The sequence below is a fragment of the Engystomops pustulosus genome, unplaced genomic scaffold (genome assembly GCF_040894005.1).
Source record: "Engystomops pustulosus unplaced genomic scaffold, aEngPut4.maternal MAT_SCAFFOLD_88, whole genome shotgun sequence".
Lineage (NCBI taxonomy): Eukaryota > Metazoa > Chordata > Amphibia > Anura > Leptodactylidae > Engystomops > Engystomops pustulosus.
The window spans coordinates 323,335-348,004 of NW_027284976.1; the positions used below are offsets into that span (position 1 = coordinate 323,335).

The following is a 24,670-nucleotide window of genomic DNA, read 5'->3' on the forward strand; positions in this document are numbered from 1 at the left end:
AATCACCATCCCACTGACAGCAGAACATGAGGATATACAATTATCATCCCACTGACAGCAGAACATGAGGATATACAATCACCATCACACTGACAGCACAACATGAGGATATACAATCACCATCACACTGACAGCACAACATGAGAAGATACAATCACCATCACACTGACAGCACAACATGAGGATATAGAATCACCATCCCACTGACAGCACAACATGAGGATATACAATCACCATCACACTGACAGCACAACATGAGAAGATACAATCCCCATCACACTGACAGCACAACATGGGGATATACAATTATCATCCCACTGACAGCAGAACACGAGGATATACAATTATCATCCCACTGACAGCAGAACATGAGGATATACAATCACCAGCACACTGACAGCACAACATGAGGATATACAATCACCAGCACACTGACAGCACAACATGAGGATATACAATCACCATCACACTGACAGCACAACATGAGGATATACAATCACCATCACACTGACAGCACAACATGAGAAGATACAATCACCATCTCACTGACAGCACAACATGAGGATATACAATCACCATCCCACTGACAGCAGAACATGAGGATATACAATTATCATCCCACTGACAGCAGAACATGAGGATATACAATCACCAGCACACTGACAGCACAACATGAGGATATACAATCACCATCACACTGACAGCACAATATGAGAAGATTCAATCCCCATCACACTGACAGCACAACATGTGGATATGCAATCACCATCACAATGACAGCACAGCATTAAGATATACAATCACACTGACAGCACGACCTGAGGATATACAATAACCATCACACTGACAGAACAACATGAGGATATACAATCACCATCACACTGACAGCACAATATGAGGATATACAACCACCCACACACTGACAGCACAACATGAGGATATACAACCACCCACACACTGACAGCACAACATGAGGATATACAATCACCATCACACTGACAGCACAACATGAGGATATACAATCACCATCACATTGACAGCACAACATGAGGATATACAATCATATTGATAAGCGTTTAGAACACTCTACGTATAAAAGATTTAGTAAACAACTTGGGTTTGAGGAATTACCGAGTTTCTTTGCAACTTTAGAATTTTTCTTTATATCGAGAAGTCCAAACCCAACGCTTTTCTTTTCCAGCACCTGAGCTGACAACTATAAGACAAAACTATTATTAGTCCTGTGTGCGGCGTCGTTGTGTGTTACTGCGACACGTTCATTGCTGATATCAGACACAATTCTATCACAGCAGCACAAAGCAAAGGACCAGCAAAGGAAGGTTCAACGTGTCAGCAAGAGCAAAGGACCAGCAAAGGAAGGAGCAATGTGTCAGCAAGAGCAAAGGACCAGCAAAGGAAGGTGTAACGTGTCAGCAAGAGCAAAGGACCAGCAAAGGAAGGTGCAACGTGTCAGCAAGAGCAAAGGACCAGCAAGGGAAGGTGCAACGTGTCAGCAAGAGCAAAGGACCAGCAAAGGAAGGAGCAATGTGTCAGCAAGAGCAAAGGACCAGCAAGGGAAGGTGCAACGTGTCAGCAAGTGCAAATGACCAGCAAAGGAAGGTGCAATGTGTCAGCAAGAGCAAATGACCAGCAAAGGAAGGTGCAATGTGTCAGCAAGAGCAAAGGACCAGCAAAGGAAGGTGCAACGTGTCAGCAAGAGCAAAGGACCAGCAAAGGAAGGTGTAACGTGTCAGCAAGAGCAAAGGACCAGCAAAGGAAGGTGCAACGTGTCAGCAAGAGCAAAGGACCAGCAAAGGAAGGTGTAACGTGTCAGCAAGAGCAAAGGACCAGCAAAGGAAGGTGCAACGTGTCAGCAAGAGCAAAGGACCAGCAAAGGAAGGTGCAACGTGTCAGCAAGAGCAAAGGACCAGCAAAGGAAGGTGTAACGTGTCAGCAAGAGCAAAGGACCAGCAAAGGAAGGTGCAACGTGTCAGCAAGAGCAAAGGACCAGCAAAGGAAGGAGCAATGTGTCAGCAAGAGCAAAGGACCAGCAAAGGAAGGTGCAACGTGTCAGCAAGAGCAAAGGACCAGCAAAGGAAGGAGCAATGTGTCAGCAAGAGCAAAGGACCAGCAAAGGAAGGTGCAACGTGTCAGCAAGAGCAAAGGACCAGCAAAGGAAGGTGCAACGTGTCAGCAAGAGCAAAGGACCAGCAAAGGAAGGAGCAATGTGTCAGCAAGAGCAAAGGACCAGCAAGGGAAGGTGCAACGTGTCAGCAAGTGCAAATGACCAGCAAAGGAAGGTGTAACGTGTCAGCAAGAGCAAAGGACCAGCAAAGGAAGGTGCAACGTGTCAGCAAGAGCAAAGGACCAGCAAAGGAAGGTGTAACGTGTCAGCAAGAGCAAAGGACCAGCAAAGGAAGGTGCAACGTGTCAGCAAGAGCAAAGGACCAGCAAAGGAAGGAGCAATGTGTCAGCAAGAGCAAAGGACCAGCAAAGGAAGGTGCAACGTGTCAGCAAGAGCAAAGGACCAGCAAAGGAAGGAGCAATGTGTCAGCAAGAGCAAAGGACCAGCAAAGGAAGGTGCAACGTGTCAGCAAGTGCAAATGACCAGCAAAGGAAGGTGTAATGTGTCAGCAAGAGCAAAGGACCAGCAAAGGAAGGTGCAATGTGTCAGCAAGAGCAAAGGACCAGCAAAGGAAGGTGCAACGTGTGAGCAAGTGCAAATGACCAGCAAAGGAAGGTGCAATGTGTCAGCAAGAGCAAAGGACCAGCAAAGGAAGGTGCAATGTGTCAGCAAAAGCAAAGGACCAGCAAAGGAAGGTGCAACGTGTCAGCAAGAGCAAAGGACCAGCAAAGGAAGGTGCAACGTGTCAGCAAGTGCAAAGGACCAGCAAAGGAAGGAGCAATGTGTCAGCAAGAGCAAAGGACCAGCAAAGGAAGGTGTAACGTGTCAGCAACAGCAAAGGACCAGCAAAGGAAGGTGTAACGTGTCAGCAAAAGCAAAGGACCAGCAAAGGAAGGTGCAACGTGTCAGCAAGTGCAAAGGACCAGCAAAGGAAGGTGCAACGTGTCAGCAAGAGCAAAGGACCAGCAAAGGAAGGCGTAATGTGGCAGCAACAGCAAAGGACCAGCAAAGGAAGGTGCAGTGTGTCAGCAAGAGCAAAGGACCAGCAAAGGAAGGTGCAACGTGTCAGCAAGAGCAAAGGACCAGCAAAGGAAGGAGCAATGTGTCAGCAAGAGCAAAGGACCAGCAAAGGAAGGTGCAGCGTGTCAGCAAGAGCAAAGGACCAGCAAAGGAAGGTGCAACGTGTCAGCAAGAGCAAAGGACCAGCAAAGGAAGGTGCAATGTGTCAGCAAGAGCAAAGGACCAGCAAAGGAAGGTGCAACGTGTCAGCAAGAGCAAAGGACCAGCAAAGGAAGGTGCAATGTGTCAGCAAGAGCAAAGGACCAGCAAAGGAAGGTGCAACGTGTCAGCAAGAGCAAAGGACCAGCAAAGGAAGGTGCAACGTGTCAGCAAGAGCAAAGGACCAGCAAAGGAAGGTGTAATGTGTCAGCAACAGCAAAGGACCAGCAAAGGAAGGTGCAACGTGTCAACAAGAGCAAAGGACCAGCAAAGGAAGGTGCAACGTGTCAGCAAGTGCAAAGGACCAGCAAAGGAAGGTGCAGCGTGTCAGCAAGAGCAAAGGACCAGAAAAGGAAGGTGCAGCGTGTCAGCAAGAGCAAAGGACCAGCAAAGGAAGGTGCAATGTGTCAGCAAGAGCAAAGGACCAGCAAAGGAAGGTGCAGCGTGTCAGCAACAGCAAAGGACCAGCAAAGGAAGGTGCAGCGTGTCAGCAACAGCAAAGGACCAGCAAAGGAAGGTGTAATGTGTCAGCAACAGCAAAGGACCAGCAAAGGAAGGTGCAATGTGTCAACAAGAGCAAAGGACCAGCAAAGGAAGGTGCAACGTGTCAGCAAGAGCAAAGGACCAGCAAAGGAAGGTGCAACGTGTCAGCAAGAGCAAAGGACCAGCAAAGGAAGGAGCAATGTGTCAGCAAGAGCAAAGGACCAGCAAAGGAAGGTGCAGCGTGTCAGCAAGAGCAAAGGACCAGCAAAGGAAGGTGCAGCGTGTCAGCAAGAGCAAAGGACCAGCAAAGGAAGGTGCAGCGTGTCAGCAAGAGCAAAGGACCAGCAAAGGAAGGTGCAGCGTGTCAGCAAGAGCAAAGGACCAGCAAAGGAAGGTGCAGCGTGTCAGCAAGAGCAAAGGACCAGCAAAGGAAGGTGCAGTGTGTCAGCAACAGCAAAGGACCAGAAAAGGGAGGTGCAACGTGTCAGCAAGTGCAAAGGACCAGCAAAGGAAGGTGCAATGTGTCAGCAAGAGCAAAGGACCAGCAAAGGAAGGTGCAACTTGTCAGCAACAGCAAAGGACCAGAAAAGGAAGGTGCAACGTGTCAGCAAGAGCAAAGGACCAGCAAAGGAAGGTGCAATGTGTCAGCAAGAGCAAAGGACCAGCAAAGGAAGGTGCAATGTGTCAGCAAGAGCAAAGGACCAGCAAAGGAAGGTGCAGCGTGAAAGCAAGAGCAAAGGACCAGCAAAGGAAGGTGCAATGTGTCAGCAAGAGCAAAGGACCAGCAAAGGAAGGTGCAGCGTGTCAGCAAGAGCAAAGGACCAGCAAAGGAAGGTGCAGTGTGTCAGCAAGAGCAAAGGACCAGCAAAGGTAGGTGCAACATGTCAGCAAGAGCAAAGGACCAGCAAAGGAAGGAGCAATGTGTCAGCAAGAGCAAAGGACCAGCAAAGGAAGGTGCAACGTGTCAGCAAGAGCAAAGGACCAGCAAAGGAAGGTGCAGCGTGTCAGCAAGAGCAAAGGACCAGCAAAGGAAGGTGCAATGTGTCAGCAAGAGCAAAGGACCAGCAAAGGAAGGTGCAGTGTGTCAGCAAGAGCAAAGGACCAGCAAAGGTAGGTGCAACATGTCAGCAAGTGCAAAGGACCAGCAAAGGAAGGTGTAACGTGTCAGCAACAGCAAAGGACCAGCAAAGGAAGGTGCAACGTGTCAGCAAGAGCAAAGGACCAGCAAAGGAAGGTGCAACGTGTCAGCAAGAGCCGGCGACTATTATATAATGTGCCGCAGCAGGTTTATCCTCATGTCTCCGGGTTCTGCGTCTCAGGTGTCGCTGGAGGAGGAGGTCTCGTTACTCTGCAGGGGTTAGGTTACTATTCTGTGGCAGCGGGGGAGGAGGGGAAGCAGCTGTCACTTGTCACACTATGGTGTCACGGCCGGGACTGGCAGAAGCACCTGTCCCTACACCCAGGACGCTGCTAAATAGGAGTCGCCAATTGTCTAATGGAATCTCGTCTAAAGCTGCTGTGGAAATGAAAATCTCCATTAATGTCCATCCACACGGAAGGAGACGTCACATACATGATGTGTCACAGTGACAAACAGCAGGAAAAGAACTGAACACGGGAAGAAAACGCCCCAGAGAGTCGTGACACCCTCTGAAATCCATCAGTAATTAGAGAGCAATCCTCAGGGTGCGTCAGGACACGTGCAGAGTAAAATGTTCAATGTGTTTGGCTGATCTGGAAGCGTGACATGGTGTGATGTAACGTTATGTACCGTGATGTCATGTGACTCGCTGTGATGTAATGTGATGTCATGTGATTTGCTGTGATGTCATGTGCCGTGATGTGATGTAACGTGATGTCATGTGACTCGCTGTGATGTAATGTGATGTCATGTGATTTGCTGTGATGTCATGTGCCGTGATGTGATGTAACGTGATGTCATGTGACTCGCTGTGATGTAATGTGATGTCATGTGATTTGCTGTGATGTCATGTGCCGTGATGTGATGTAACGGGATGTCATGTTGCGTTAGCGTTTACGTTAATGGTTGCATTTTGTAAACACAAGTTTTAACATCAATTTAATTAGCATTTTGAAATGTGCGCGTTAAGCCCCTGAGAGATCCGGGGAGAAGAGACCAAAACCCAAATCCCTGGAGATCATAATACGCACTTATCCAATCAGCCCAAAGCAACGAACCCCAGAGCGGAGGAGGGGGCATCAAACATGAGCCTCCTGCCCCTGCCCCTCATGTACCCCCCCCTCTGACCCCAGTTATGCCTCCACCTCATCCCCAGCCCTGGCCCCTCGTGTACCCTCCGCACTGACTCCAGTAATGCCTCCGCCTCATCTCCAGCCCCGGCCCCTCATGTACCCCCCCCTGACCCCAGTAATGCCTCTGCCTCATCTCCAGCCCCGGCCCCTCGTGTACCCTCCGCACTGACCCCAGTAATGCCTCTGCCTCATCTCCAGCCCCGGACCCTCGTGTACCCTCCGCACTGACCCCAGTAATGCCTCTGCCTCATCTCCAGCCCCGGCCCCTCGTGTACCCTCCGCACTGACCCCAGTAATGCCTCTGCCTCATCTCCAGCCCCGGCCCCTCGTGTACCCTCCGCACTGACCCCAGTAATGCCTCCACCTCATCCCCAGCCCTGGCCCCTCGTGTACCCCCCCTCTGACCCCAGTAATGCCTCCACCTCATCCCCAGCCCTGGCCCCTCGTGTACCCTCCGCACTGACCCCAGTAATGCCTCCGCCTCATCTCCAGCCCCGGCCCCTCGTGTACCCTCCACTCTGACCCCAGTAATGCCTCTGCCTCATCTCCAGCCCTGGCCCCTCGTGTACCCTCCGCACTGACCCCAGTAATGCCTCTGCCTCATCTCCAGCCCCGGCCCCTCGTGTACCCTCCGCACTGACCCCAGTAATGCCTCTGCCTCATCTCCAGCCCCTCGTGTACCCTCCGCACTGACCCCAGTAATGCCTCTGCCTCATCTCCAGCCCCGGCCCCTCGTGTACCCTCCGCACTGACCCCAGTAATGCCTCTGCCTCATCCCCAGCCCCTCGTGTACCCTCCGCACTGACCCCAGTAATGCCTCTGCCTCATCTCCAGCCCCGGCCCCTCGTGTACCCTCCGCACTGACCCCAGTAATGCCTCCACCTCATCCCCAGCCCTGGCCCCTCGTGTACCCTCCGCACTGACCCCAGTAATGCCTCCGCCTCATCTCCAGCCCCGGCCCCTCGTGTACCCTCCGCATTGACCCCAGTAATGCCTCCGCCTCATCTACAGCCCCGGCCCCTCGTGTACCCCCCCCCTGACCCCAGTAATGCCTCCACATCATCCCCAGCCCTGGCCCCTCGTGTACCCCCCCCCTCTGACCCCAGTAATGCCTCTGCCTCATGTCCAGCCCCGGCCCCCAGTGTACCCTCCACTCTGACCCCAGTAATGCCTCCGCCTCATCTACAGCCCCGGCCCCTCGTGTACCCCCCCTCTGACCCCAGTAATGCCTCCACCTCATCCCCAGCCCTGGCCCCTCGTGTACCCTCCGCACTGACCCCAGTAATGCCTCCGCCTCATCTCCAGCCCCGGCCCCTCGTGTACCCTCCGCACTGACCCCAGTAATGCCTCCGCCTCATCTCCAGCCCCGGCCCCTCGTGTACCCTCCGCACTGACCCCAGTAATGCCTCTGCCTCATCTCCAGCCCTGGCCCCTCGTGTACCCTCCGCACTGACCCCAGTAATGCCTCTGCCTCATCTCCAGCCCCGACCCCTCGTGTACCCTCCACTCTGACCCCAGTAATGCCTCCGCCTCATCTTCAGCCCCAGCCCCTCGTGTACCCTCCGCACTGACCCCAGTAATGCCTCCACCTCATCCCCAGCCCTGGCCCCTCGTGTACCCTCCGCACTGACCCCAGTAATGCCTCTGCCTCATCTCCAGCCCCGACCCCTCGTGTACCCTCCACTCTGACCCCAGTAATGCCTCCGCCTCATCTCCAGCCCCGGCCCCTCGTGTACCCTCTGCACTGACCCCAGTAATGCCTCCGCCTCATCTCCAGCCCCGGACCCTCGTGTACCCTCCGCACTGACCCCAGTAATGCCTCTGCCTCATCTCCAGCCCCGGACCCTCGTGTACCCTCCCCTCTGACCCCAGTAATGCCTCCGCCTCATCTCCAGCCCCGGACCCTCGTGTACCCTCCGCACTGACCCCAGTAATGCCTCTGCCTCATCTCCAGCCCCGGCCCCTCGTGTACCCTCCGCACTGACCCCAGTAATGCCTCCACCTCATCCCCAGCCCTGGCCCCTCGTGTACTCTCCGCACTGACCCCAGTAATGCCTCCGCCTCATCTACAGCCCCGGCCCCTCGTGTACTCTCCGCACTGACCCCAGTAATGCCTCTGCCTCATCTCCAGCCAAGACTTGTAAATTCCTCAGCTAAGGAGGTGAAAATGTGCGAACACGAGGCTCGGAGCCCAGAGAGGACGGAGAGCCAGGAGAAGTTATCACCAGCCCAGGGGTCAGAGGCCACGGAATATAGGCCATGTACAGACCTAAAGAACAAGAAGAAGGAGGCCTGGAACATCACACTGCCTGTCTATACTATCTGTGTACTGTGTGCAGGGTCACCAGTGTATCCTATGAGATGTGACATCACACTGCCTGTCTATACTATCTGTGTGCTGTGTGCAGAGCCTCCAGTGTATCCTATGAGATGTGACATCACACTGCCTGTCTATACTATCTGTGTGTGCTGTGTGCAGGGTCTCCAGTGTATCCTATGAGATGTGACATCACACTGCCTGTCTATACTATCTGTGTGCTGTGTGCAGGGTCTCCAGTGTATCCTATGAGATGTGACATCACACTGCCTGTCTATACTATCTGTGTGCTGTGTGCAGAGTCTCCAGTGTATCCTATGAGATGTAACATCACACTGCCTGTCTATACTATCTGTGTGTGCTGTGTGCAGAGTCTCCAGTGTATCCTATGAGATGTAACATCACACTGCCTGTCTATACTATCTGTGTGCTGTGTGCAGGGTCTCCAGTGTATCCTATGAGATGTGACATCACACTGCCTGTCTATACTATCTGTGTGCTGTGTGCAGGGTCTCCAGTGTATCCTATGAGATGTAACATCACACTGCCTGTCTATACTATCTGTGTACTGTGTGCAGGGTCACCAGTGTATCCTATGAGATGTGACATCACACTGCCTGTCTATACTATCTGTGTGCTGTGTGCAGGGTCACCAGTGTATCCTATGAGATGTGACATCACACTGCCTGTCTATACTATCTGTGTGTGCTGTGTGCAGAGTCTCCAGTGTATCCTATGAGATGTGACATCACACTGCCTGTCTATACTATCTGTGTGTGCTGTGTGCAGTCTCCAGTGTATCCTATGAGATGTAACATCACACTGCCTGTCTATACTATCTGTGTGCTGTGTGCAGGGTCTCCAGTGTATCCTATGAGATGTAACATCACACTGCCTGTCTATACTATCTGTGTGTGCTGTGTGCAGAGCCTCCAGTGTATCCTATGAGATGTAACATCACACTGCCTGTCTATACTATCTGTGTGCTGTGTGCAGAGTCTCCAGTGTATCCTATGAGATGTGACATCACACTGCCTGTCTATACTATCTGTGTGCTGTGTGCAGGGTCTCCAGTGTATCCTATGAGATGTGACATCACACTGCCTGTCTATACTATCTGTGTGCTGTGTGCAGAGTCTCCAGTGTATCCTATGAGATGTAACATCACACTGCCTGTCTATACTATCTGTGTTCTGTGTGCAGGGTCTCCAGTGTATCCTATGAGATGTGACATCACACTGCCTGTCTATACTATCTGTGTGCTGTGTGCAGAGTCTCCAGTGTATCCTATGAGATGTGACATCACACTGCCTGTCTATACTATCTGTGTGCTGTGTGCAGCCTCCAGTGTATCCTATGAGATGTGACATCACACTGCCTGTCTATACTATCTGTGTGCTGTGTGCAGAGTCTCCAGTGTATCCTATGAGATGTGACATCACACTGCCTGTCTATACTATCTGTGTGCTGTGTGCAGAGTCTCCAGTGTATCCTATGAGATGTGACATCACACTGCCTGTCTATACTATCTGTGTGCTGTGTGCAGAGTCTCCAGTGTATACTATGAGATGTGACATCACACTGCCTGTCTATACTATCTGTGTGTGCTGTGTGCAGTCTCCAGTGTATCCTATGAGATGTGACATCACACTGCCTGTCTATACTATCTGTGTGCTGTGTGCAGAGCCTCTAGTGTATCCTATGAGATGTGACATCACACTGCCTGTCTATACTATCTGTGTGCTGTGTGCAGAGTCTCCAGTGTATCCTATGAGATGTGACATCACACTGCCTGTCTATACTATCTGTGTGTGCTGTGTGCAGAGTCTCCAGTGTATCCTATGAGATGTAACATCACACTGCCTGTCTATACTATCTGTGTGCTGTGTGCAGGGTCACCAGTGTATCCTATGAGATGTGACATCACACTGCCTGTCTATACTATCTGTGTACTGTGTGCAGAGTCTCCAGTGTATCCTATGAGATGTGACATCACACTGCCTGTCTATACTATCTGTGTACTGTGTGCAGAGTCTCCAGTGTATCCTATGAGATGTGACATCACACTGCCTGTCTATACTATCTGTGTGCTGTGTGCAGGGTCTCCAGTGTATCCTATGAGATGTGACATCACACTGCCTGTCTATACTATCTGTGTGCTGTGTGCAGAGTCTCCAGTGTATCCTATGAGATGTGACATCACACTGCCTGTCTATACTATCTGTGTGCTGTGTGCAGGGTCACCAGTGTATCCTATGAGATGTGACATCACACTGCCTGTCTATACTATCTGTGTACTGTGTGCAGAGTCTCCAGTGTATCCTATGAGATGTGACATCACACTGCCTGTCTATACTATCTGTGTGCTGTGTGCAGGGTCTCCAGTGTATCCTATGAGATGTGACATCACACTGCCTGTCTATACTATCTGTGTGTGCAGGGTCTCCAGTGTATCCTATGAGATGTAACATCACACTGCCTGTCTATACTATCTGTGTGCTGTGTGCAGGGTCTCCAGTGTATCCTATGAGATGTGACATCACACTGCCTGTCTATACTATCTGTGTGCTGTGTGCAGGGTCTCCAGTGTATCCTATGAGATGTAACATCACACTGCCTGTCTATACTATCTGTGTGCTGTGTGCAGAGTCTCCAGTGTATCCTATGAGATGTGACATCACACTGCCTGTCTATACTATCTGTGTGCTGTGTGCAGGGTCTCCAGTGTATCCTATGAGATGTGACATCACACTGCCTGTCTATACTATCTGTGTGCTGTGTGCAGAGTCTCCAGTGTATCCTATGAGATGTGACATCACACTGCCTGTCTATACTATCTGTGTGTGCTGTGTGCAGGGTCTCCAGTGTATCCTATGAGATGTGACATCACACTGCCTGTCTATACTATCTGTGTGCTGTGTGCAGAGTCTCCAGTGTATCCTATGAGATGTGACATCACACTGCCTGTCTATACTATCTGTGTGTGCTGTGTGCAGGGTCTCCAGTGTATCCTATGAGATGTGACATCACACTGCCTGTCTATACTATCTGTGTGCTGTGTGCAGGGTCTCCAGTGTATCCTATGAGATGTGACATCACACTGCCTGTCTATACTATCTGTGTGCTGTGTGCAGGGTCTCCAGTGTATCCTATGAGATGTGACATCACACTGCCTGTCTATACTATCTGTGTGCTGTGTGCAGAGTCTCCAGTGTATCCTATGAGATGTAACATCACACTGCCTGTCTATACTATCTGTGTGCTGTGTGCAGAGTCTCCAGTGTATCCTATGAGATGTAACATCACACTGCCTGTCTATACTATCTGTGTGTGCTGTGTGCAGAGTCTCCAGTGTATCCTATGAGATGTGACATCACACTGCCTGTCTATACTATCTGTGTGTGCTGTGTGCAGAGCCTCCAGTGTATCCTATGAGATGTAACATCACACTGCCTGTCTATACTATCTGTGTGCTGTGTGCAGAGTCTCCAGTGTATCCTATGAGATATAACATCACACTGCCTGTCTATACTATCTGTGTGTGCTGTGTGCAGAGCCTCCAGTGTATCTTATGAGATGTAACATCACACTGCCTGTCTATACTATCTGTGTGCTGTGTGCAGGGTCTCCAGTGTATCCTATGAGATGTAACATCACACTGCCTGTCTATACTATCTGTGTGCTGTGTGCAGGGTCTCCAGTGTATCCTATGAGATGTGACATCACACTGCCTGTCTATACTATATGTGTGTGCTGTGTGCAGAGTCTCCAGTGTATCCTATGAGATGTAACATCACACTGCCTGTCTATACTATCTGTGTGCTGTGTGCAGAGCCTCCAGTGTATCCTATGAGATGTAACATCACACTGCCTGTCTATACTATCTGTGTGTGCTGTGTGCAGAGTCTCCAGTGTATCCTATGAGATGTGACATCACACTGCCTGTCTATACTATCTGTGTGCTGTGTGCAGAGTCTCCAGTGTATCCTATGAGATGTAACATCACACTGCCTGTCTATACTATCTGTGTGCTGTGTGCAGGGTCTCCAGTGTATCCTATGAGATGTGACATCACACTGCCTGTCTATACTATCTGTGTGCTGTGTGCAGGGTCTCCAGTGTATCCTATGAGATGTGACATCACACTGCCTGTCTATACTATCTGTGTGCTGTGTGCAGGGTCTCCAGTGTATCCTATGAGATGTGACATCACACTGCCTGTCTATACTATCTGTGTGCAGAGTCTCCAGTGTATCCTATGAGATGTGACATCACACTGCCTGTCTATACTATCTGTGTGCTGTGTGCAGGGTCTCCAGTGTATCCTATGAGATGTGACATCACACTGCCTGTCTATACTATCTGTGTGCTGTGTGCAGGGTCTCCAGTGTATCCTATGAGATGTGACATCACACTGCCTGTCTATACTATCTGTATGCTGTGTGCAGGGTCTCCAGTGTATCCTATGAGATGTGACATCACACTGCCTGTCTATACTATCTGTGTGCAGAGTCTCCAGTGTATCCTATGAGATGTGACATCACACTGCCTGTCTATACTATCTGTGTGCTGTGTGCAGGGTCTCCAGTGTATCCTATGAGATGTGACATCACACTGCCTGTCTATACTATCTGTGTGCTGTGTGCAGGGTCTCCAGTGTATCCTATGAGATGTAACATCACACTGCCTGTCTATACTATCTGTGTGTGCTGTGTGCAGGGTCTCCAGTGTATCCTATGAGATGTGACATCACACTGCCTGTCTATACTATCTGTGTGCTGTGTGCAGGGTCTCCAGTGTATCCTATGAGATGTAACATCACACTGCCTGTCTATACTATCTGTGTGCTGTGTGCAGCTCCTCCAGTGTATCCTATGAGATGTAACATCACACTGCCTGTCTATACTATCTGTGTGCTGTGTGCAGAGTCTCCAGTGTATCCTATGAGATGTAACATCACACTGCCTGTCTATACTTTCTGTGTGCTGTGTGCAGAGTCTCCAGTGTATCCTATGAGATGTGACATCACACTGCCTGTCTATACTATCTGTGTGCTGTGTGCAGGGTCTCCAGTGTATCCTATGAGATGTGACATCACACTGCCTGTCTATACTATCTGTGTGTGCTGTGTGCAGGGTCTCCAGTGTATCCTATGAGATGTGACATCACACTGCCTGTCTATACTATCTGTGTGCTGTGTGCAGGGTCTCCAGTGTATCCTATGAGATGTGACATCACACTGCCTGTCTATACTATCTGTGTGCTGTGTGCAGGGTCTCCAGTGTATCCTATGAGATGTGACATCACACTGCCTGTCTATACTATCTGTGTGCTGTGTGCAGAGTCTCCAGTGTATCCTATGAGATGTGACATCACACTGCCTGTCTATACTATCTGTGTGTGCTGTGTGCAGAGTCTCCAGTGTATCCTATGAGATGTGACATCACACTGCCTGTCTATACTATCTGTGTGCTGTGTGCAGGGTCTCCAGTGTATCCTATGAGATGTGACATCACACTGCCTGTCTATACTATCTGTGTGCTGTGTGCAGGGTCTCCAGTGTATCCTATGAGATGTAACATCACACTGCCTGTCTATACTATCTGTGTGTGCTGTGTGCAGAGTCTCCAGTGTATCCTATGAGATGTGACATCACACTGCCTGTCTATACTATCTGTGTGCTGTGTGCAGGGTCTCCAGTGTATCCTATGAGATGTGACATCACACTGCCTGTCTATACTATCTGTGTGCTGTGTGCAGAGTCTCCAGTGTATCCTATGAGATGTGACATCACACTGCCTGTCTATACTATCTGTGTGTGCTGTGTGCAGGGTCTCCAGTGTATCCTATGAGATGTGACATCACACTGCCTGTCTATACTATCTGTGTACTGTGTGCAGAGTCTCCAGTGTATCCTATGAGATGTGACATCACACTGCCTGTCTATACTATCTGTGTGCTGTGTGCAGAGTCTCCAGTGTATCCTATGAGATGTGACATCACACTGCCTGTCTATACTATCTGTGTGCTGTGTGCAGGGTCTCCAGTGTATCCTATGAGATGTGACATCACACTGCCTGTCTATACTATCTGTGTGCTGTGTGCAGAGTCTCCAGTGTATCCTATGAGATGTGACATCACACTGCCTGTCTATACTATCTGTGTGCTGTGTGCAGAGTCTCCAGTGTATCCTATGAGATGTGACATCACACTGCCTGTCTATACTATCTGTGTGTGCTGTGTGCAGGGTCTCCAGTGTATCCTATGAGATGTGACATCACACTGCCTGTCTATACTATCTGTGTACTGTGTGCAGAGTCTCCAGTGTATCCTATGAGATGTGACATCACACTGCCTGTCTATACTATCTGTGTGTGCTGTGTGCAGGGTCTCCAGTGTATCCTATGAGATGTGACATCACACTGCCTGTCTATACTATCTGTGTGCTGTGTGCAGAGTCTCCAGTGTATCCTATGAGATGTGACATCACACTGCCTGTCTATACTATCTGTGTGTGCTGTGTGCAGGGTCTCCAGTGTATCCTATGAGATGTAACATCACACTGCCTGTCTATACTATCTGTGTGCTGTGTGCAGAGTCTCCAGTGTATCCTATGAGATGTAACATCACACTGCCTGTCTATACTATCTGTGTGCTGTGTGCAGGGTCTCCAGTGTATCCTATGAGATGTAACATCACACTGCCTGTCTATACTATCTGTGTGTGCTGTGTGCAGAGCCTCCAGTGTATCCTATGGATTATCACTGTTCCATACATCCAGCAGGATGAAGGGATTATCAGCCGACCCCTCGCCTCCTGCATCTGTCACTTCTCAGGTTTCTGTAAAGCCCCTGGGGTTTCCCGGATCCTCCTCCCTGGAGGGGACCTACAGCCGGGTGTAATATTATTGTATGAATAATATGGGTGTCTGGTCCCTTGAGATACAGGGGGTCATTTACTTCCCCGGTCCTGACGCGATCCAGTGGCGCGTTCTCCGACGAGGATTCGGGTCTTCCGGCGATTCACTAAGGTCGTGCGCCCGGTGTCCACCAGGTGTCGCTGCTGCGCTGAAGTCCGCCGGTGTTCACCATCCTATTCCCGGTGCGTGTGAGTGATTGATTTTGCGACACAATTCGTTTTTAAAATTCCCCATTTTTTCCGAATTTGTAGAGTTTTCCGACGGCCACGCCCCCCGATTTCTGTCGCGTGAAAGCCGGCGCTGATGTGCCACAATCCGATCGCGTGCGACAAAATCCCGGGGCAATTCCAGGCAAATGGGAAAAATTCGGGAAACCCGGCGGAAAAAAGCGATTCGGACTCTTAGTACATGTGCCCCATAGAGTCTAGTGCAGGTGTGCAGCTCCAGGGGCTCACTGGGGCTCATTTACTAAGGGCCCGCGGATCACATTTTCGTTTTCCATTTGCGCTGCATCGTGCCAGGGATTGTGTCGCACGCAATCAGATTTCGCGACCAGCATGCAGGCGGCAGAAATCGGGGGCGTGGCCGTCGGACTTGGATTCGGACTATGCGCAGGTTTTAACATTTAAATTTGTGTTGCAAGGCACGCACTTACATGCACCGGGAAGAAGCAGGTGAACTCCGGCGGACGCATGCAGGAACAGGTGCGCACGAGCTTCGTGAATCGTGCCGGACTTCATCTTCGTCGGACCGCCCGATTCTGGGATCGCGACAGAACCAGGTAAGTAAATGTTCCCCACTGTGTCGGTGCCGTCCTGGGGCTTTGGGACGAGTTGTAGCGTCCTGAACACTGGAAGCCTCAGGGACCTTCCCCTAATTCTGTATTGTGGAAGTGTTTATACATCTCTCCTGACATCTATGAGACCCCCCCCCCCCCGACCAGGGAGCGCCCCCAAATATCCAACAGTCACCTCGAAAATGAGCAGAAAAGGTGTAAAATAATCCTCCACAATCCTCCCCGGCAAATTTACCTGTCTGCAGCCCCCCGAAAGAGGAGGTGACATGTGATGGTCAGGGGGCTCATAGTCTGCAGCCCCCCGAAAGAGGAGGTGACATGTGATGGTCAGGGGGCTCATAATCTGCAGCCCCCCGAAGAGGAGGTGACACGTGATGGTCGGGGGGCTCATAGTCTGCAGCCCCCCAGAGTGAGGAGGTGACATGTGATGGTTGGGGGGCTCACAGTCTGCAGCCCCCCAGAGTGAGGAGGTGACAAGTGATGGTCGGGGGGCTCACAGTCTGCAGCCCCCCAGAGTGAGGAGGTGACATGTTCGGGGGCTCATAGTCTGCAGCCCCCCAGAGTGAGGAGGTGACATGTGATGGTCGGGGGGCTCACAGTCTGCAGCCCCCCAGAGTGAGGAGGTGACATGTGATGGTCGGGAGGCTCCTAGTCTGCAGCCCCCCAGAGTGAGGAGGTGACATGTGATGGTCGGGGGCTCACAGTCTGCAGCCCCCCAGAGTGAGGAGGTGACATGTGATGGTCAGGGGGGCTCACAGTCTGCAGCGCCCCAGAGTGAGGAGGTGACATGTGATGGTCGGGGGGCTCATAGTATGCAGCCCCCCAGAGTGAGGAGGTGACATGTGATGGTCGGGGGGCTCATAGTATGCAGCCCCCCAGAGTGAGGAGGTGACATGTGATGGTCGGGGGGATCATAGTCTGCAGCTCCCCAGAGTGAGGAGGTGACATGTGATGGTCGGGGGGCTCCTAGTCTGCAGCCCCCCAGAGTGAGGAGGTGACATGTGATGGTCGGGGGCTCACAGTCTGCAGCCCCCCAGAGTGAGGAGGTGACATGTGATGGTCGGGGGCTCACAGTCTGCAGCCCCCCAGAGTGAGGAGGTGACATGTGATGGTCGGGGGGATCATAGTCTGCAGCCCCCCAGAGTGAGGAGGTGACATGTGATGGTCGGGAGGCTCCTAGTCTGCAGCCCCCCAGAGTGAGGAGGTGACATGTGATGGTCGGGGGGATCATAGTCTGCAGCGCCCCAGAGTGAGGAGGTGACATGTGATGGTCAGGGGGGCTCACAGTCTGCAGCCCCCCAGAGTGAGGAGGTGACATGTGATGGTCGGGGGCTCACAGTCTGCAGCGCCCCAGAGTGAGGAGGTGACATGCGATGGTCGGGGGGCTCATAGTCTGCAGCGCCCCAGAGTGAGGAGGTGACATGTGATGGTCGGGGGGCTCATAGTCTGCAGCTCCCCAGAGTGAGGAGGTGACATGTGATGGTCGGGGGCTCATAGTCTGCAGCCCCCCAGAGTGAGGAGGTGACATGTGATGGTCGGGGGGATCATAGTCTGCAGCCCCCCAGAGTGAGGAGGTGACATGTGATGGTCGGGAGGCTCATAGTATGCAGCCCCCCAGAGTGAGGAGGTGACATGTGATGGTCGGGGGGATCATAGTCTGCAGCCCCCCAGAGTGAGGAGGTGACATGTGATGGTCGGGGGGATCATAGTCTGCAGCGCCCCAGAGTGAGGAGGTGACATGTGATGGTCAGGGGGGCTCACAGTCTGCAGCCCCCCAGAGTGAGGAGGTGACATGTGATGGTCGGGGGCTCACAGTCTGCAGCGCCCCAGAGTGAGGAGGTGACATGCGATGGTCGGGGGGCTCATAGTCTGCAGCGCCCCAGAGTGAGGAGGTGACATGTGATGGTCGGGGGGCTCATAGTCTGCAGCTCCCCAGAGTGAGGAGGTGACATGTGATGGTCGGGGGGCTCCTAGTCTGCAGCCCCCCAGAGTGAGGAGGTGACATGTGATGGTCGGGGGCTCACAGTCTGCAGCCCCCCAGAGTGAGGAGGTGACATGTGATGGTCAGGGGGGCTCACAGTCTGCAGCCCCCCAGAGTGAGGAGGTGACATGTGATGGTCGGGGGGATCATAGTCTGCAGCCCCCCAGAGTGAGGAGGTGACATGTGATGGTCGGGAGGCTCATAGTATGCAGCCCCCCAGAGTGAGGAGGTGACATGTGATGGTCGGGGGGATCATAGTCTGCAGCTCCCCAGAGTGAGGAGGTGACATGCGATGGTCGGGGGGCTCATAGTCTGCAGCCCCCCAGAGTGAGGAGGTGACATGTGATGGTCGGGGGGATCATAGTCTGCAGCTCCCCAGAGTGAGGAGGTGACATGTGATGGTCGGGGGGCTCATAGTCTGCAGCCCCCCAGAGTGAGGAGGTGACATGTGATGGTCGGGGGGATCATAGTCTGCAGCCCCCCAGAGTGAGGAGGTGACATGTGATGGTCGGGGGGCTCATAGTCTGCAGCCCCCCAGAGTGAGGAGGTGACATGTGATGGTCGGGGGGCTCACAGTCTGCAGCTCCCCAGAGTGAGGAGGTGACATGTGATGGTCGGGGGGCTCCTAGTCTGCAGCTCCCCAGAGTGAGGAGGTGACATGTGATGGTCGGGGGGCTCATAGTCTGCAGCCCCCCAGAGTGAGGAGGTGACATGTGATGGTCGGGGGGCTCACAGTCTGCATCCCCCCAGAGTGAGGAGGTGACATGTGATGGTCGGGGGGATCATAGTCTGCAGCTCCCCAGAGTGAGGAGGTGACATGTGATGGTCGGGGGCTCACAGTCTGCAGCCCCCCAGAGTGAGGAGGTGACATGTGATGGTTGGGGGGCTCACAGTCTGCAGCCCCCCAGAGTGAGGAGGTGACATGTGATGGTTGGGGGGCTCACAGTCTGCAGCCCCCCAGAGTGAGGAGGTGACATGTGGTGGTCGGGGGGCTCACAGTCTGCAGCCGCCCAGAGTGAGGAGGTGACATGTGATGGTCGGGGGCTCATAGTCTGCAGCCCCCCAGAGTGAGGAGGTGACATGTGATGGTCGGGGGCTCATAGTCTGCAGCCCCCCAGAGTGAGGAGGTGACACGTGATGGTCGGGGGGATCATAGTCTGCAGCGCCCCAGAGTGAGGAGGTGACATGTGATGGTCGGGGGGATCATAGTCTGCAGCTCCCCAGAGTGAGGAGGTGACATGTGATGGTCGGGGGGCTCATAGTATGCAGCCCCCCAGAGTGAGGAGGTGACATGTGATGGTCGGGGGGATCATAGTCTGCAGCCCCCCAGAGTGAGGAGGTGACATGTGATGGTCGGGAGGCTCCTAGTCTGCAGCCCCCCAGAGTGAGGAGGTGACACGTGATGGTCAGGGGGGATCATAGTCTGCAGCTCCCCAGAGTGAGGAGGTGACATGTGATGGTCGGGGGGCTCCTAGTCTGCAGCCCCCCAGAGTGAGGAGGTGACATGTGATGGTCGGGGGCTCACAGTCTGCAGCCCCCCAGAGTGAGGAGGTGACATGTGATGGTCAGGGGGGCTCACAGTCTGCAGCGCCCCAGAGTGAGGAGGTGACATGTGATGGTCGGGGGGCTCATAGTATGCAGCCCCCCAGAGTGAGGAGGTGACATGTGATGGTCGGGGGGATCATAGTCTGCAGCCCCCCAGAGTGAGGAGGTGACATGTGATGGTCGGGGGGATCATAGTCTGCAGCGCCCCAGAGTGAGGAGGTGACATGTGATGGTCGGGAGGCTCATAGTCTGCAGCGCCCCAGAGTGAGGAGGTGACATGTGATGGTCAGGGGGGCTCACAGTCTGCAGCCCCCCAGAGTGAGGAGGTGACATGTGATGGTCGGGGGGCTCCTAGTCTGCAGCGCCCCAGAGTGAGGAGGTGACATGTGATGGTCGGGAGGCTCACAGTCTGCAGCGCCCCAGAGTGAGGAGGTGACATGTGATGGTCAGGGGGGCTCACAGTCTGCAGCGCCCCAGAGTGAGGAGGTGACATGTGATGGTCGGGGGGCTCATAGTCTGCAGCGCCCCAGAGTGAGGAGGTGACATGTGATGGTCGGGGGCTCATAGTCTGCAGCCCCCCAGAGTGAGTAGGTGACATGTGATGGTTGGGGGGCTCATAGTCTGCAGCTCCCCAGAGTGAGGAGGTGACACGTGATGGTCGGGGGGATCATAGTCTTCAGCTCCCCAGAGTGAGGAGGTGACATGTGATGGTCGGGGGGCTCATAGTATGCAGCCCCCCAGAGTGAGGAGGTGACATGTGATGGTCGGGGGGATCATAGTCTGCAGCTCCCCAGAGTGAGGAGGTGACATGTGATGGTCGGGGGGCTCATAGTCTGCAGCGCCCCAGAGTGAGGAGGTGACATGTGATGGTCAGGGGGGCTCACAGTCTGCAGCTCCCCAGAGTGAGGAGGTGACATGTGATGGTCGGGGGGCTCATAGTCTGCAGCCCCCCAGAGTGAGGAGGTGACATGTGATGGTCAGGGGGGCTCACAGTCTGCAGCTCCCCAGAGTGAGGAGGTGACATGTGATGGTCGGGGGCTCATAGTCTGCAGCTCCCCAGAGTGAGGAGGTGACATGTGATGGTCGGGGGGCTCATAGTATGCAGCGCCCCAGAGTGAAGGGGGGGACATGTGATGGTCAGGGGGGGTCACAGTCTGCAGCCCCCCAGAGTGAGGAGGTGACATGTGATGGTCGGGGGCTCATAGTCTGCAGCCCCCCAGAGTGAGGAGGTGACATGTGATGGTCGGGGGGCTCATAGTCTGCAGCCCCCCAGAGTGAGGAGGTGACATGTGATGGTCGGGGGGCTCCTAGTCTGCAGCCCCCCAGAGTGAGGAGGTGACATGTGATGGTTGGGGGGATCATAGTCTGCAGCTCCCCAGAGTGAGGAGGTGACATGTGATGGTCGGGGGGATCATAGTATGCAGCCCCCCAGAGTGAGGAGGTGACATGTGATGGTCGGGGGCTCATAGTATGCAGCCCCCCAGAGTGAGGAGGTGACATGTGATGGTCGGGGGGATCATAGTCTGCAGCGCCCCAGAGTGAGGAGGTGACATGTGATGGTCGGGAGGCTCATAGTCTGCAGCCCCCCAGAGTGAGGAGGTGACATGTGATGGTCGGGGGGCTCACAGTCTGCAGCTCCCCAGAGTGAGGAGGTGACACGTGATGGTCGGGGGGATCATAGTCTGCAGCTCCCCAGAGTGAGGAGGTGACATGTGATGGTCAGGGGGGCTCACAGTCTGCAGCGCCCCAGAGTGAGGAGGTGACATGTGATGGTCGGGGGCTCATAGTCTGCAGCCCCCCAGAGTGAGGAGGTGACATGTGATGGTCCGGGGGGCTCACAGTCTGCAGCGCCCCAGAGTGAGGAGGTGACATGTGATGGTCAGGGGGATCATAGTATGCAGCCCCCCAGAGTGAGGAGGTGACATGTGATGGTCGGGGGGCTCACAGTCTGCAGCTCCCCAGAGTGAGGAGGTGACATGTGATGGTCGGGGGGCTCACAGTCTGCAGCTCCCCAGAGTGAGGAGGTGACATGTGATGGTCGGGGGCTCATAGTCTGCAGCCCCCCAGAGTGAGGAGGTGACATGTGATGGTCGGGGGCTCATAGTCTGCAGCCCCCCAGAGTGAGGAGGTGACATGTGATGGTCCGGGGGGCTCACAGTCTGCAGCGCCCCAGAGTGAGGAGGTGACATGTGATGGTCAGGGGGGGTCACAGTCTGCAGCCGCCCAGAGTGAAGGGGGTGACATGTGATGGTCGGGGGGCTCCTAGTCTGCAGCTCCCCAGAGTGAGGAGGTGACATGTGATGGTCGGGGGCTCATAGTCTGCAGCCCCCCAGAGTGAGTAGGTGACATGTGATGGTCAGGGGGGGTCACAGTCTGCAGCCGCCCAGAGTGAAGGGGGTGACATGTGATGGTCGGGGGGCTCCTAGTCTGCAGCTCCCCAGAGTGAGGAGGTGACATGTGATGGTCGGGGGGCTCCTAGTCTGCAGCTCCCCAGAGTGAGTAGGTGACATGTGATGGTTGGGGGGCTCATAGTCTGCAGCCCCCCAGAGTGAGGAGGTGACATGTGATGGTCAGGGGGGGTCACAGTCTGCAGCCCCCCAGAGTGAGGAGGTGACATGTGGTGGTCGGTGGGCTCTTAGTCTGCAGCCCCCCAGAGTGAGGAGGTGACATGTTCGGGGGCTCATAGTCTGCAGCGCCCCAGAGTGAGGAGGTGACATGCGATGGTCAGGGGCTCATAGTATGCAGCCCCCCAGAGTGAGGAGGTGACATGTGATGGTCGGGGGGGATCATAGTCTGCAGCTCCCCAGAGTGAGGAGGTGACATGTGATGGTCGGGGGGCTCATAGTCTGCAGCCCCCCAGAGTGAGGAGGTGACATGTGATGGTCGGGGGGCTCACAGTCTGCAGCGCCCCAGAGTGAGGAGGTGACATGTGATGGTCGGGGGCTCACAGTCTGCAGCGCCCCAGAGTGAGGAGGTGACATGTGATGGTCGGGAGGCTCATAGTCTGCAGCGCCCCAGAGTGAGGAGGTGACATGTGATGGTCGGGGGCTCATAGTCTGCAGCCCCCCAGAGTGAGTAGGTGACATGTGATGGTTGGGGGGCTCATAGTCTGCAGCCGCCCAGAGTGAGGAGGTGACATGTGATGGTCGGGGGCTCATAGTCTGCAGCCCCCCAGAGTGAGGAGGTGACATGTGATGGTCGGGGGCTCACAGTCTGCAGCCCCCCAGAGTGAGGAGGTGACATGTGATGGTCGGGGGCTCATAGTATGCAGCCCCCCAGAGTGAGGAGGTGACATGTGATGGTCGGGGGCTCATAGTCTGCAGCCCCCCAGAGTGAGTAGGTGACATGTGATGGTTGGGGGGCTCATAGTCTGCAGCCGCCCAGAGTGAGGAGGTGACATGTGATGGTCGGGGGGCTCACAGTCTGCAGCGCCCCAGAGTGAGGAGGTGACATGTGATGGTCAGGGGGGGTCACAGTCTGCAGCCCCCCAGAGTGAGGAGGTGACATGTGGTGGTCGGTGGGCTCTTAGTCTGCAGCCCCCCAGAGTGAGGAGGTGACATGTTCGGGGGCTCATAGTCTGCAGCGCCCCAGAGTGAGGAGGTGACATGCGATGGTCAGGGGCTCATAGTATGCAGCCCCCCAGAGTGAGGAGGTGACATGTGATGGTCGGGGGGCTCATAGTCTGCAGCTCCCCAGAGTGAGGAGGTGACATGTGATGGTCGGGGGGCTCATAGTCTGCAGCCCCCCAGAGTGAGGAGGTGACATGTGATGGTCGGGGGGCTCCTAGTCTGCAGCCCCCCAGAGTGAGGAGGTGACGTGTGTCGGTCGGGGGGCTCATAGTCTGCAGCCCCCCAGAGTGAGGAGATGGGCCCCTCCTGGTGATGGTCGGGGTGCCGGGCACTCACCTCCAGCACGCTCTCGGTCAGGTGGGCTTGCTTCTGTGCCGTCTTGTCTCCAGGGCTCGGGCTCTGCCATAGGTAGACGCAGAAGATGTCGTATTTCTTCATCACCTGCCGATAGTTCCTGTCACTCAGCTCTTGGACACGGTCCTTTCCATCATAGGAGGGGAAGCGGAGACCCTCTTCAGCCCCACAAAGGGCCAGGAGGGACCCCCACACCAGGAGACTGACGGAGTGCATGGAGGAGAGCGAGGGGCTGTGTGACGGGCTGGCGCCGGAGCCCACCTTACATAGTGACATCTCCCACTCCCATCTCCATTTTTAGGAGACAGTTGTTTCAGGACTATAAATAGAGGCAGGATAATCCGGGAGGTGAGGGGTCAGCAGCGCTGGGGGTCTCAGCCTTCTCCACTGCAGGGGGGACTCTGCTCAATCTCTTCTGCTGAAATGCTCTGTGCTGCTGGGTACAGCTGCTCCTTGTAGACACTGTCCCCAACCTCACAGCTCTAATACCAGACCCGTCACAGCCTCCCGGCATGGGATGTGCGATCCCCAGTCCATTCAGACAGTCCCCGCATACAGTCCCTGCACACAGTCCCCGCACACAGTCCCAACATACAGTCCCAACATACAGTCCCCGCACACAGTCCCCACATACAGTCCGCACATATAGTCCCCGCATACAGTACATACAGGATCGGTTCTGTGGGTTTTTGCTTAAGTTTAGCTCCTGGATAGTGGATTTGGAGAATTTGGGATTAACAATTAAAGTTAATAGAAAAAAACTTTAGTAGCATATCCGGAATATCTCCGGAGCCGCTGCAACTTCAGACCTGGGCCCTGGATAAAAATAATCTGTGTGTTTTTAATGGTTTGACACTTTCGGTACCAGAACCAGAACCAAGCTTCACTGGAAATGAAGAAGACCCAAATCTCCTGTTGACTTTCATTTCTGCAGGTAAATGACTTTTGGAGATACAAGTGTGAGGATCTACTACTGCTGAGAAGATAGACCAGACCATGAAAATGAGAGTCCACACTTTGTAGTCAATCCCTGAGCACCTGATAAGGTCCATCAAGATCTTGGTCCAAGGGTTAATTGGGTGGATAAGT

At 53.8% G+C, this 24,670-nt stretch overlaps 1 protein-coding gene across 1 annotated transcript in view; it reads right to left on the reverse strand.

The window, feature by feature from the left end:
- The window catches only part of LOC140106919 (calsequestrin-2-like), a 141,412-nt gene extending 117,556 nt beyond the window's left edge, over positions 1-23,856 (reverse strand). The window contains exons 1-2 of the mRNA XM_072131557.1: positions 23,564-23,856; positions 1,132-1,216 (exon numbers count right to left, since the gene is read on the reverse strand). Coding sequence (XP_071987658.1) covers positions 1,132-1,216; positions 23,564-23,797 — 319 coding nt within the window. The 5' untranslated portion in view covers positions 23,798-23,856. The remainder of the gene's footprint in view (positions 1-1,131; positions 1,217-23,563) is intronic.
- Positions 23,857-24,670: the final 814 nt, after the last annotated feature.